At 47.3% G+C, this 13,419-nt stretch overlaps 1 protein-coding gene across 1 annotated transcript in view; it reads right to left on the bottom strand.

Moving 5' to 3' along the window:
• TACR1 (tachykinin receptor 1) overlaps positions 1-7,784 on the bottom strand; it is a 63,520-nt gene extending 55,736 nt beyond the window's left edge. The window contains exon 1 of the mRNA XM_079987543.1: positions 7,175-7,784. Within this exon, the coding sequence (XP_079843669.1) occupies positions 7,175-7,554 (380 nt within the window). The 5' untranslated portion in view covers positions 7,555-7,784. The remainder of the gene's footprint in view (positions 1-7,174) is intronic.
• Positions 7,785-13,419: the final 5,635 nt, after the last annotated feature.

Below are 13,419 nucleotides of genomic sequence, written 5' to 3'. Positions count from 1 at the left end.
CTGTTTCTCTCTGCACCATGTAACTGACCGAGGAAGGTGTGTCCAAGCTAAGCTCCAAGCTTAGAACACCTGTTTGAAGCTATCTTTCTGTATTTTCTACCCAAGGGTATTCTGCCAGTGTTCTCCTTGCTGCTGCTTGGATAAATGCATGACTCTGACCTTTGGCTTAAGAGTGTGTGGTCTGTTCATTGCAGGAGGAGTAAAAAGGGAGAAGCACTTTGCCAGTGGATGAAACAGGAAATGCAAAAGGTTTAACAGCCTAAATTCCCATGCTATACTGCAGCTTGACTTTGAAATTAAACTCTACTACTAGTCCCCAGAAGTTTAGCCGCACGTTTTGAATCTAGACTGACCCTGCCAATTCTTTTGTTATTTACCTAGCAAGTGGATCACAGAGATTCATATGTTTTAATTGCAGTTATGTTTTAACCGCATGTTTTGAATCTAGACTGACCCTGCCAATTCTTTTGTTATTTACCCAGCACATGGATCACAGAGATTCATATGTTTTAATTGCAGTTTGTCAACCTCTGACTGTGGAGGCAGAGTTTATCCCTTCACAACCTCACAGACAGGGCTAAACACACAGCCCCTTTGCACACGTGTTGCTGCTTTGTGCGAGTAACACATCTCCAAAGGGAGTATAGTCTACTCTAAAGCCTCTGGAGAGTCTCAATTGGTGAAGGCTGCTCAGAGATATTATCTGCTTAAAGCTGATCAAAATAAGAAGTTGCAGATGATCTGACAGGCAGTGGAGAAACAGAGCAGCGGAAGGAATTCTCTGCTAAGTCTTCCTTTCCAATCTCACCTGTGCTCCAAACTCAAATAAGCAAGTCACTCTCCTAGCGGCTTTTTCCTCTTCCCTCTGCAATGTGGGGAGAATAATACTGAGCTAACCCACTGGCCTTTCAAAAAGATCATGAAGAGAATGTGAAACAATTCCAACACTCTCAAGCCCCATGCAAATGCTGTGGCTGGCATCCAAAGAACTATTTTTGGCACATTTTGAGGGCCTGGGCATTATGAATGGATTTTTGTCACATATTTGTTTCCTTTCCACAAACAGCAGCCTCCCCCTCCCAGTCTAAAGTCAGTGTAGAAACTCCTCTAGGTTTCAATAAAAGTTTGCCATGAGAGATGGTTGCCTGAGAAACAGGAGACCCCCATCAGCACACGCCCCCCACCCATTTTGCAGTTCTTTGGATCTAGGCCTTAAGCATTACGACATCAGGGCTTGTGGGTGAGATGCAGAAGGACAGTTCAGGGCCAAGGGGAATTTCACATTAAGCCCATCTGATCTTCTCTCTTGCAGTTTGTCAATAAAAAGTTGTGTCCTCAAGAAGACCAAAGCAACCATGGCAGAGTAGATTGCCCCACTTTCCTCCCCTTTTATTTTAATACAGAAACAAAGCTGGGGAGAGGCTCCGGTTTTCATCAGAGCATCATCCTGTCCCACCTCCCAGGGCAAAGGCAGAAGGCAACTGCACTCAGCTCCTGCTCTGGGGCTTTTCCTATGCCTCTGGTTGGCCAGTATAAGAACAGAATGCCAACCTATATGAACTGAAGGCAGCCCTGTTTAGGGAAGTTTTCAATGTCTGATGTTTTATTGTATTTTTAATGTTTTGTTGGAAGCTGCCCAGAGTGGCTGGGGAAACCCACCCAGATGGGTAGGGTGTAAATAATAAATTCTTATTATTACGTTTGGCCTGACCCAGCAGAACTCTTCTGATGTTCTTGGGCTCTTATAAAGGGGATGTTTAATCCTTCTCCCCTCTGCCATTCCCTGATCTAACTCCCAACTGCTGTTATTCGCACAGGGTTGGGGGTGGGCAGGAATACATGTTCTTGTAACATGCCTGCAATTTTTTTTCTGTTGCAGGACTGATAGCAGCTTGGGAGATGTGGAAATGATTTAGATTGGGGAATTGGTGCAGGAGGGAATGGGTTAAAAGTCTCCCTCCCAGCACTGCTCCTTTGATCAGAATCCCCCATGGCTGCTCTAAAGAGAGACAGAGAGACACGGAAAGAAAGGGAGAGGGAGAGGAATCAGAAGTTCCTATCAGGAACCTCCCATATCTTGCTTGTTTTATTCCTCAGCTAATGCTGGCCCTGTTCCATGTCTTCCTTCCAAATCTGGGAGCAAAGCCTTTGCTGACTGATGCTGACAAGTACATCTGCTACTCCAACAGTAAATTTTGCTCTAATGTGCATTTTGCACAGTTGTGCTGGCTGGGACTGGTGAGAGCTGTAGTCCCAAACATCTGGAGGGCACCAGGCTGGGGAAGGCCATGTGATGTGTTGTCATTGCCCAAATCTCCCCTGCACCACACTGCCAGCTTCCTCTTTCTCATCCTGGCAAGTTCTTTGTTTCCACAACACATGCAAAGATCAGGCTGAGTGAGCCTGAATCCAGCACAGCCCATTATTACAACGTTCAGACAATTATTCCAAGCCACACAATATAATTTGGGACTCTCTATTGGCTAAATTAGGAAGCTGAAGGACTATGAAAGGGAGGGGAGGGGAAATGCAAGGAGTCTTTGAGGAGAAAGAATTAGACATGGATGCAGCATTCCATCAGTTAACACTTCTATGAAATCTCATCAGAAGGGTATGAGAAGGGAGACAGCCCTTCACCTCCTTTCCCCCTTGTTTTATCCCTTATTCTGCATTCTGCTCCTCCACACTCCACTCTTCTCCTCTCTCTCAGCCAGCACACCAAGATCTGCAACAGATGCCTTGCTATCGGTTGCCACCTTATGCCCGAGTATGAGACCTCGGTGTGTGACAAAAACCTGCCTTGCATCTGCATGATCATTATTTGATGCCTATTACCATCAAGTGGAGGGACACGGGTGGCACTGTGGTCTAAACCACTGAGCCTTGGACTTGCCAATCTAAAGGTCAGCAGTTCGAATCCCCACGATGGGGTGAGCTCCCATTGCTCAGTCCCAGCTCCTGCCCACCTAGCAGTTCGAAAGCACCCAAAAAGTGCAAGTAGATTAATAGGTCTTCCTATTACCGCCGGTGAGAAGGTAAATGGTGTTTCTGTGCACTGCTCTGGTTTTGGTGTTCCGTTGCACCAGAAGCAGCTTAGTCATGCTGGCCACATGACCTGGAAAAACTGTCTGTGGACAAACAACAGCTCCCTTGGTCTATAAAACGAGATGAGCGCCGCAACCCCAGAGTCGTTTGCAACTGGACTTAACTGTCAGGGGTACCTTTACCCTTTTACCATTAAGGGGTGACTTGGAACATGCAAATGGGCTGCTGCAAATATGTTCTCACAAAGAGGAACTTTCATACCCTCCAAAGTGACTTAAAACAAAACAAAACTTTTCACATGCTCATGTGTATTCAGCTGCAAGTATCAGAATAGCAAGATATGCATATGGATGAGTAAACCAGCCCAAGGAAAGATCTCATTGGGAACTATTTATCTGTAACTGGGCAGGTTTAACATTAGTCACAATCCATGGAGGAATATGACTCGTGTTCATGGATACAAGTTTTCTGGAGCCAAAATGGCCATATTTTGCATCTTTGCTGAATCTTCATAGATTTATGGCATATACAGAAACCATCTAAATGCTTCTATTTGGTGTCACAAAGGCAACCCACTCTCTTACACATCCCACATAGGATCCATATATCAGGACTAATTCTGTTGTCTCATTCTGATGACACTGCAGATGAGCCTTTTCCAACACAACATGCCTCCTTTTCAATTAACTCTCCAAGTGAAAACTAGTTAACTTGGAGAATGGAATGAGCAACACTCTAGAAACGAATCTTTTCCAGAGATAACGAGAATTCCTTACTTTATACCTTGGGAATGTTTTATGGTCGTCAACGGGGAAACCACACTGTTTTCCAATTTAGCTCCAATTGTGAAGGGCAGTGTGTATTCTATTCTGCTACTGCTCTGCAAGAACAAATGGTTTTCATTTCACAAAACGATATTGTGCTTCAAAATGCATATATGCATGCACACAAGAACCTCTTACATGAGGAATATTGGAAAGTGGAGACCTTTTTTAAATTAAAAAGAAGAAGAATGCTAAAGCCAAGAAGAGCCTCACCACTGATAAACAGAAAGCTTTGAATTCCACCAGGTTACAGAGAGATGTTTACAATGTATGGGTGTCTAACAACTCTCTTCCCATGGGAACTATTAAAGAGGATTCTTTTCATGAAGGCAGCAGGTACTATTCTGCCACCACCACTCCAACTCTACAGTTCTATGATTCTTTCTCCCAAGCTCTTCTGAAACAGATGGAAGGTGTGGATGGTCCAAAGGGTCATCTAATCTTGGGCCTAGCCAGGATTTTTGTGGGGGGGAGAGAACCTCATATCTGTATTGATTTGCATTGATTTTGATTGCTCACCCCCCTTGGCTACGCCCATGCATCCAATCCAGCACTCTGCAGTGCAAGAACCACAGCTAAAGAACCATTGAGCCTAGTGGGACTTCCGTCTGAGTAAACTGGCATAGGAATGTGTGGTGTGCCTTTTTAAAAACCTGTTTTTAACACCATGTTTTAAATCATTGCAACCCACTCTGGGTCTGTAGAGTGAAGGACAGTCATAAACTAAAACAGTAATACCACCACAACAAAAAGATGAGTTATTTTCAAGAATCAGTGGGGTATACTGAACACAGTGATATTCTTGGACGTAGCCAGAGTGGTCCAGGTGGTGACTGGTCCAGATGTTGTTGGACTCCAGGCCTTTCTCCTGGGCATGGTCGGCCAATTGGTGCCAAAGAAGGATAGAACATTTTTTATGTATGCAACAACAGCAGCAAGAATACTCATCGCGAAGTATTGGAAGACACAAGATTTACCCACCCGGGAAGAATGGCAGATGAAGTTGATGGACTATATGGAACTGGCGGAAATGACTGGCAGAATCCGAGACCAGGGAGAAGAGTCGGTGGAAGAAGATTGGAAAAAATTTAAAGATTACTTACAGAAATATTGTAAAATTAATGAGCTTTAGAAAATGGTGGAATGAAACAATATGGCTTTGGCAGAAATGTTATAAGGAACTAGGTACAGATAGATTGTTAATGTTTTAAAGGGAAAAAATCAGGTTAGAATATGTTAAGATTAATTATAGGACAGAAAATAGATGAAGATGGAAAGGACTTGCTGAAATAGTTAATTGAAGTGGAATACAAAAAGGGAGGCATGAGGAAGTCAATGAAACAAGTGAATGAAAGTTAAGATTGAAAATATTGGAATTGTTTTTAATTGTTTTTGTTCTACTTTATTAATTCAATGTGTTATGTAGTGTTTTTGTTTTTGTTTTTTATTATATTGTTATGTTTAATTTTCATTTTTTTTCTTCTTGTATTTTTCAAACTCTTAAATATTATTTTTTTTAAAAAACAGATGTTGTTGGACTCCAGCTCACATCAGCCATGCCCATTGGCCATGCTGGCTAGGGCTGGTGGGAGCTGGCGTCCAATAACTTATGGAGGGCCACAGGATAGACACCTTGCTTGCATTGCCTACTTTGTAAGGTTTTTGCAAGGATAAAATGGAATCATAATATATGTGGCTCTTGGAGCTCCTTGGATGAAAGGTTAAAAGACACCTTGCATTTTTGCAATGCTTTTTTTTAGTGTTTGACGTACTTTCCTTGTACTATTTCAATCCTATAGTAATAATCATCCCCGCAGGGGGATGAGGTTGAAAGAGTCACCAAGTGTGGTCTTGGTTGAGGTGAGATTCCAACCAGAGATGTTCTGGTCGCTCTTAACGACTCAGTTGAGTCTCATAAGAGTACAACAAGCTGTGATCAGTCTTTGGTTTCTTCATTTTAGGGCAATGATGCAAAGCCTGCCATTTCACAGGTGTGGAACTGAATGTGGGAGGTGCTAGTTTGCCCCAGGCATGTGTGAGACCAGGGAGGGATTTGAAGCCATATCTCCATGGTACAGCAGGACCCAAAAGTGGCTGGGGAAACCCAGCCAGATGGGTGGGTATAAATAATAAAATTATTATTATTATTATAAAAGGAATGTAACCCCAAAGAGTGGACTTTAGACAAATACATGGAGGGCAAGGCTCTCAACAGCAACTAGCCATGATAACTAGGTTCCACCTTCACTGTCAGAGATTAATATGCCTCTGAATACCAGCTGCTGGGAATCGCAAGTGGGCAGCGTGTGCTGTTGTGCTCATGTCCTGTTTCACATCTGGACATCTGGTTGTCCACTGTAAGAAGAGGATGCTAGACTAAAAACGGGTTTGCTTTTGCCTGATCTGGTGGGGCTCTTCTGATGTTCTTATGTGCGCTTCCAACATTACCTTTCTGCTGCATGTAAGGCTTTTGAATCTTTGTCAGGGTTGATTTGAAAACACCATATTCATATCCAATCTATATCCATTTCATCCTGAGGCAAGCTGTTTAGCATGATGGCTTTATTTACCGTCTGTGTTTTTGCACCATTTGTAAGTCAGGCTGAGGCTGCTTGTAGAAGGCGCATAAGAAATCCAATAAATTCTAATACCTAAAAAGCAGAAGCAGCAGCAGCAGCAAGAACCACTTTGCTGGGTCAGCCCAGAGCTCCATCCTAGTCCAGCACTGTTTCAAAGAGTGATCAGCCACTTTCTCCTTATATCACACACATGCATATGCCTCTCCATCTTCCATCTTGCCTTTCAAGAAACACAACCAGAGTTCAAGAACACTTTCCAGGCAGCTAAAAAGTGGGGCTGGTAAAGGCCGCCTGGGCCAACAGAGAGACATGGAGGGCCACATCTGACCCTCAAGTTTTTTATCCCTAGTCCAAAAGCACCCTCTGATCCAGAAGGGCCTCTCCCAAGTCCTGACAGGTGACCTTTTTAAACACGGAAGGAACAGGGGGAGAGGCAGTCAGTCAACCTGGGAAAATACACCCTGCACTTGCTCAGGGACACTCTCCACTACGGCTGTGCCCTGCAGGCAACAAACAAACCAGCTCCCCAACTTTCGTCAGGACTTGATCCCAAGCTGGCCAACCTCTCACTTTTCACTCCAGCCTCTTCAGCCACCTCCCCTGTTTTTCCCTAGCACCTTTCTTCGGGCTCTTTTCCCGCTTCGACGTGCGTCTTCCCATCGCATCCCAACGCTCAGAACCCAGGTTCCGGCGTCCAGCCCCCGCGCGCCGGTGTATCTTCCTCACCTGTCCACGGCGATGGCCATCATGGAATAGATGCTGGAGAAGACGGCGGCGACGGGGAAGAAGTTCTGGAAACGGCAGTAGAAGAGGCCGTAGTACCAGACGCTGTGGACGGCGTAGGTGAAATTGACCAAGGTGTTGAAGGCAGCCATGGAGGCTTCGGCGAAGGCCAGGTTGACCAGGAAATAGTTGGTGACGGTGCGCATCCGCTTGTGCGCCAGGATGATCCACATCACCACCAGGTTGCCCACCACCGAGACCAGCACGATCAGCGCGTACGCCACCGCCCAGAGCGCGACCTGCCAGCCCGGCTGCACGAACTGGTTTTCGTCGAGGGAGGCGTTCGTCGAGGCGTTGGAGCCGTTCGAGGGGGTCCCCTCCATCGCCCTCAGGGTAACTCGGGGAGCGCCAGCGGGAGCAGCATGGGGGCTGCCTCAGCAGCAGACGGGGCGGGGGGTGGCGGCTGGGGCCCTCGCGCGGAAACTTGCGCGGGGTTTGCGTCGAGGCTGCCGCGCCCGTCGGGCAACGGGAGGGGGCCCAGGGGTTCTCCGCAACCGGTCACTCGCCTCGCTCTCTGCGGCGCCAGGCAGCGCGGGGAGCCGCCCCGTCGAGGCTCGCTTCGGCTCTCGCACCGCCCGAGTGGAGCGCCCGGCTGCGTGGCGGCGGCGAAGCGGCTTTTTATAGCCCGGCAGCAGCGGCGGCGGCGCGTCAGGGAAGGTGGGCAGCGGAGGCGGCGCGCAGGCGGCCGGGCGCGCTCCCGCGCGGGGGATGCAGCTGCGGCAGAAGTGGAGGCGTCTGCTCGGCGAGGGCCCCGGGGGCCCCTCAACCAGGACCGTCCAGCCTTAACTCTCGGCGCCCCGCAGTGCCTCTCCGTCCAGCCCCGCGATGGGGAATCTTTTGGCAACGGAGAGCCACATGTTTTCTAGGTAACCTGCCGGGGGCCGAGGGTGAGCGGGGCCGGGAGCCAGGGGGGGGGAGACGCAGGCAGAGCCATTTGCCCTTCCTAGACTTGGCTGGTTTGACCGAGACCCCCGCTGCTTGTAGCGTGCAAAATGTGGAGTTGTGGGGCGGGTGCAGCTGAAAAGCTGATAACGTGCAGTTTGAAAAATCGGAGAACTGGAGGGAACCCGAAGGACCCCCGCAATGTAGGAATCACAGTTAAATACCGGTAACATTGGACAGCTTAGGCTTGTGTGTTTATTAAGTGGTTCAGTGGCAGGCAGACGTGTCAGCAGCAGTATCCACAAAAGCGAAATAGGGGTAGAATTAAATCAAGGATTGCATAAATTATCATAGAATCATAGAATCATAGAGTTGGAAGAGACCACAAGGGCCATCGAGTCCAACCCCCTGCCAAGCAGGAAACACCATCAGAGCACTCCTGACATATGGTTGTCAAGCCTCTGCTTAAAGACCTCCAAAGAAGGAGACTCCACCACACTCCTTGGCAGCAAATTCCACTGTCAAACAGCTCTTACTGTCAGGAAGTTCTTCCTAATGTTTAGGTGGAATCTTCTTTCTTGTAGTTTGGAACCATTGCTCCGTGTCCGCTTCTCTGGAGCAGCAGAAAACAACCTTTCTCCCTCCTCTATGTGACATCCTTTTATATATTTGAACATGGCTATCATATCACCCCTTAACCTCCTCTTCTCCAGGCTAAACATGCCCAGCTCCCTTAGCCGTTCCTCATAAGGCATCGTTTCCAGGCCTTTGACCATTTTGGTTGCCCTCCTCTGGGCACGTTCCAGTTTGTCAGTGTCCTTCTTGAACTGTGGTGCCCAGAACTGGACACAGTACTCCAGGTGAGGTCTGACCAGAGCAGAATACAGTGGCACTATTACTTCCCTTGGTCTAGATGCAATACTCCTATTGATGCAGCCCAGAATTGCATTGGCTTTTTTAGCTGCCGCGTCACACTGTTGGCTCATGTCAAGTTTGTGGTCAACCAAGACTCCTAGATCCTTTTCACATGTACTGCTCTCAAGCCAGGTGTCACCCATCTTGTCTTTGTGCCTCTCATTTTTTTTGCCCAAGTGCAATACTTTACATTTCTCCCTGTTAAAATTCATCTTGTTTGTTTTGGCCCAGTTCTCTAATCTGTCAAGGTCGTTTTGAAGTGTGATCCTGTCCTCTGGGGTGTTAGCCACCCCTCCCAGTTTGGTGTCATCTGCAAATTTGATCAGGATGCCCTTGAGTCCATCATCCAAGTCATTGATAAAGATGTTGAATATGACCGGGCCCAAGACAGAACCCTGTGGCACCCCACTAGTCACTCTTCTCCAGGATGAAGAGGAACCATTGATGAGCACCCTTTGGGTTCGGTCAGTCAGCCAGTTACAAATCCACTGAGTGGTAGCATAGTCAAGTCCACATTTTACCAGCTTCTTTACAAGAATATCATGGGGCACCTTGTCAAATGCCTTGCTGAAATCAAGGTAGGCTACATCCACTGCGTTCCCTTCATCTACCAGGCTTGTAATTCTATCAGTATTAAGAATGCTTCAGACAAACTGCCCAAACTTTCTTCTCTGGGGTTGGCACTTTGGGCAGGGCAGGTTGCATCGCAGCCTCCTAAAAACCCTTAAAGTCCTTCTGCTTCTGGTTCCTGAACTAAGTCGGGTCCATTAATGAATACTCACTGCATGGTGGAGCAGAACTACCACGGACAGAGGCTGGAAGCCAATGGAGCAGAGTGGGCTTTGTGTGCCTTTGAGGTTCTCGTTTGTTTTCCTGCTGTGGGTGTCTGATGGGGAATTTGTGTAGTTTGAAAACCTGCTTTTAAAAAACCCTGACACACGCTCACCACTGCCTCATCTTTCCTCCATCCAGGCTAGCCAGCGGCATGACCAGAGTTCAATAATTCATTCTAGCCAGGCAAAAACCTGTCAAATACAGCAGGCCGGGGGGGGGGGATCACCTGGGGAGAGTGGGTCTGGCTGGGAAGGGGTGTGGGGCAGAAAGAGTTCCTACCCTATAAAAAGCATTATTCAGAACCGTGGTTTGCCTGACTTCCTAAGGAAGTTGGTCTTTAAGGTGCTGCTTAAAGGTAAAGGTAAAGGTACCCCTGCCCGTACGGACCAGTCTTGACAGACTCTGGGGTTGTGCGCCCATCTCACTTAAGAGGCCAGGGGCCAGCGCTGTCCGGAGACACTTCCGGGTCACGTGGCCAGCGTGACATCGCTGCTCTGGCCAGAGCCAGAGCCGCACACGGAAACGCCGTTTACCTTCCCGCTGGTAAGCGGTCCCTATTTATCTACTTGCACCCGGAGGTGCTTTCGAACTGCTAGGTTGGCAGGCGCTGGGACCGAGCAGCGGGAGCGCACCCCGCCGCAGGGATTCGAACCGCCGACCTTTCGATCGGCAAGCCCTAGGCACTGAGGCTTTAACCCACAGCGCCACCTGCGTCCAAGGTGCTGCTTAGTTGGTCTTTAAGGTGCTACTGGAAGGAATTTTTTGTTTCTCCTAAGGAAGATAACACTAAAATTCAAAACAGTAATAATCAATGGCACATTTATTCAAAATCCAATTAAGACTATTTGGTTCAATTAATTCAGACTTGTTCCAGTGAGAGCAGCTTTGCAAAGTCTGGTAATCATTTACACCTCCAGCTCATCAAACATTTTCTTGTAGGGTCTCCTGGTGTCTGTAATACCATAGATTATCTTCAAGCTGCATTCCATGAGGGGTTCAAACTCTGCAATCAGATCATTTCTGTGCTTTATGACTTGGAAGAGTTGGGGGAAATTCTGCAGTTGCCAACTTTCTGGCTCCTGCTCACCACCCTCATCCTCACATTCTGAACTCAATCTGACCAGTTTCCCCAGCGCTGCCACAATGAGCTCTTTCACTTCTTCCTGGATGAGGCCAACAAAGCCATCCCTGCCCACATGCCTGGCAATGTGCACTAGGTACTCCACCTCAGTGTCAGGGTTTAGAAATCCCTTGAAATTGTGCACACTTTCCTTCCCAAGGTTCCACCAAACATGCACCCACCGTTTCAGGCTTGGTTGCATACAATTCTACGACCCACTGCCTGTTTGATGTAAGTGATACAGTGAGCAATACTGAAGGACTCCCAGAATGCTGTGAGATCAAGATCTGGCTCAACATCCATCATCCAGAAGGAAGTGAGCTTTGTGTAAGCAGCTGGAAGCAGTGAATCAAACCTTGATCCAGAGGCTGGTGGTGGGAGATGCAACTTTAGCCTTGCCATGTGCAAAGCAGGGTTCCTCAGGGTGCCTAGGAGCATTGCGCACAAGCAGAAACATTTTAGGCAACAAGTGTTTCTTCTTCAGGTACCGTCTCACCTCAGGGATGCATTTGTGAAGCCAGTCCAGAAATCAAAGACTCCTAGAGTTGTAGAGTTGAAAGGAGTCCCACGGGTCATCTAGTCCAACATCCTGCAAGGCAGGAATCTCAACTCAAGCATCCATGCCAGATGGGTATTCAACCTCTGCTTAAAAACCTTCAAGGAAGGAAGAGTCCACCACTTTTAAACTTTTTGTTTAAGCTCTGAAATGGGTTTGAGCTCTAAAGACCTGCAAATGTTGGAGCAAGCATGTGCAGAGTGCCAGGAGCTTCACTTTCCCCAGATCAGAAATCACACTCAGGTGTGACAGGCGGGGGGCAGGGGGGAGAGAAGGTGACGGGAGGGAAAGGCAAGATGGCAGCCAAGGAGTGCATGAAGCAAGCCCACACTAGCATAGCTGCACTCCAGGCATGCCCAGAGGCACTCTCAACACCCCCCTGTTTTTAAAAAAATGGATTTTGGTTTGTCATGCTTTAAAAAAGGTTCTAGGGGATCCTTTATTTTGGGAACGCCTCAGGGGCAGCTGCCCCCCAAATCAATAAAAATCAATACATATCTGAGGTTCTGCTCCCCCTAACAAAAGCCTGTCCCCCTAACCAAAATCCTGGCTGCACCCATGAATAAGTCCTTTGCATTTTGTGGTAGGCACTTTTAAAGGGGTCCTCCATTCAAAAGAAGGTGTGTATAATTATTATTTTTTTAATGGCAGAAGTAGATTTTTTTTCAACTAAGGGGATAAATATTCTGAGGGGATAAATCTTGCCTAATTCCAAAAACAGCTGCAGTGGTTTCCCTGCAAGGACAGCCTTTACCATTTTGGTGTGGATCAAAAGGAAATCTGCCCTATTGCTTTTTATGTGCAATTCGTATGAAAACAGCAAACATAAGAGACGTGCCCTTAGGTAAGAAACCTGCCAAATTACAGACCATTGGTGCAGAAGTTCTTCTGCTGGGGACTTTGAAAGCTCAGCTGCTGGAATCTAAAAGGGGGCTGCTTCCCTCCTTCTGGATTTGTGGGCAATTACTTTATTATGAAGATGTAGAGGTGCCATGAGGAAAGTAAGCTGTGAAATTTCAGAAGGATCGAGGCAGGGGCCTGGGGAGTTAGGATAAAACTAGGAAAGACAGCTTCAGGCTTCTGTTCTGCTCAGCTGGCACCCAAAGTGCAAAGCCAAATTGATGTGTGGGGGTGTGGGCATGAGGTACAGAGGCAGAAGGACTCCAGAGTTCTTTTCTCAAGCAAGCATCACCAGCAGAAGTAGCCAGGAGCACAGAACAGAGGAGAACAAGGTGATGTATTACTTTCCCAAAGCACTGTAATTGGAAAGCCTCTGTATAATAATTCCCTCTAATAGGTAGCTAGACCCAGAAGTCACAAAAGAGGTCTCCCTGCCCTGGTGTTCTCTGCTTTGCTTCCACAGTTGGAGGCAGCAGTACTTCTGAATACCAGTCACTGGAAATTGCAGGAGGGGAGAGGGCTCTTGTGCTCGTATTCAGCTTCCAGAATCCTGCTCTTCTATGCTCTTAGGAGTGATGACATGCTTTGGGGCCTCTACTCATTCTCTTGAGTGGAACCTTGAACTTCTGCCTCAAGGTCCTGTCACCATATGCATCATGCCTTTTAGATTGTCCACTTTGAGGGCAGGGACTCCTGCTACTGGGTTTTGTAAGCTGCCTCTGAAGTCTTTTAGCTAAAAGCAAAGGGGAAAACATCAGAAACAAATAAATGTTTTAAAAATAGCCTCCCACTAAGGAAAGGGACAGAGGCTTGCCATGCTCAAAGGTCCTGGGATTTAAGGACCAAGATGGGCTGTGATTCTTGCATTGCAGGGGACTGGATTAGATGATCCTTTGGGTCTTTTCCAACTCTATGCTTCTATGATTCTAAGAACCTGCTGTCTGGAAACATAGCAAATGGACAGAAGAGGACTTGAGAGAA

Source organism: Podarcis cretensis, assembly GCF_951804945.1.
Source record: "Podarcis cretensis genome assembly, chromosome: 8".
Lineage (NCBI taxonomy): Eukaryota > Metazoa > Chordata > Lepidosauria > Squamata > Lacertidae > Podarcis > Podarcis cretensis.
The sequence above is the reverse complement of the archived record's forward strand: the minus strand, read 5'-3'. Positions and strand labels throughout refer to the sequence as shown.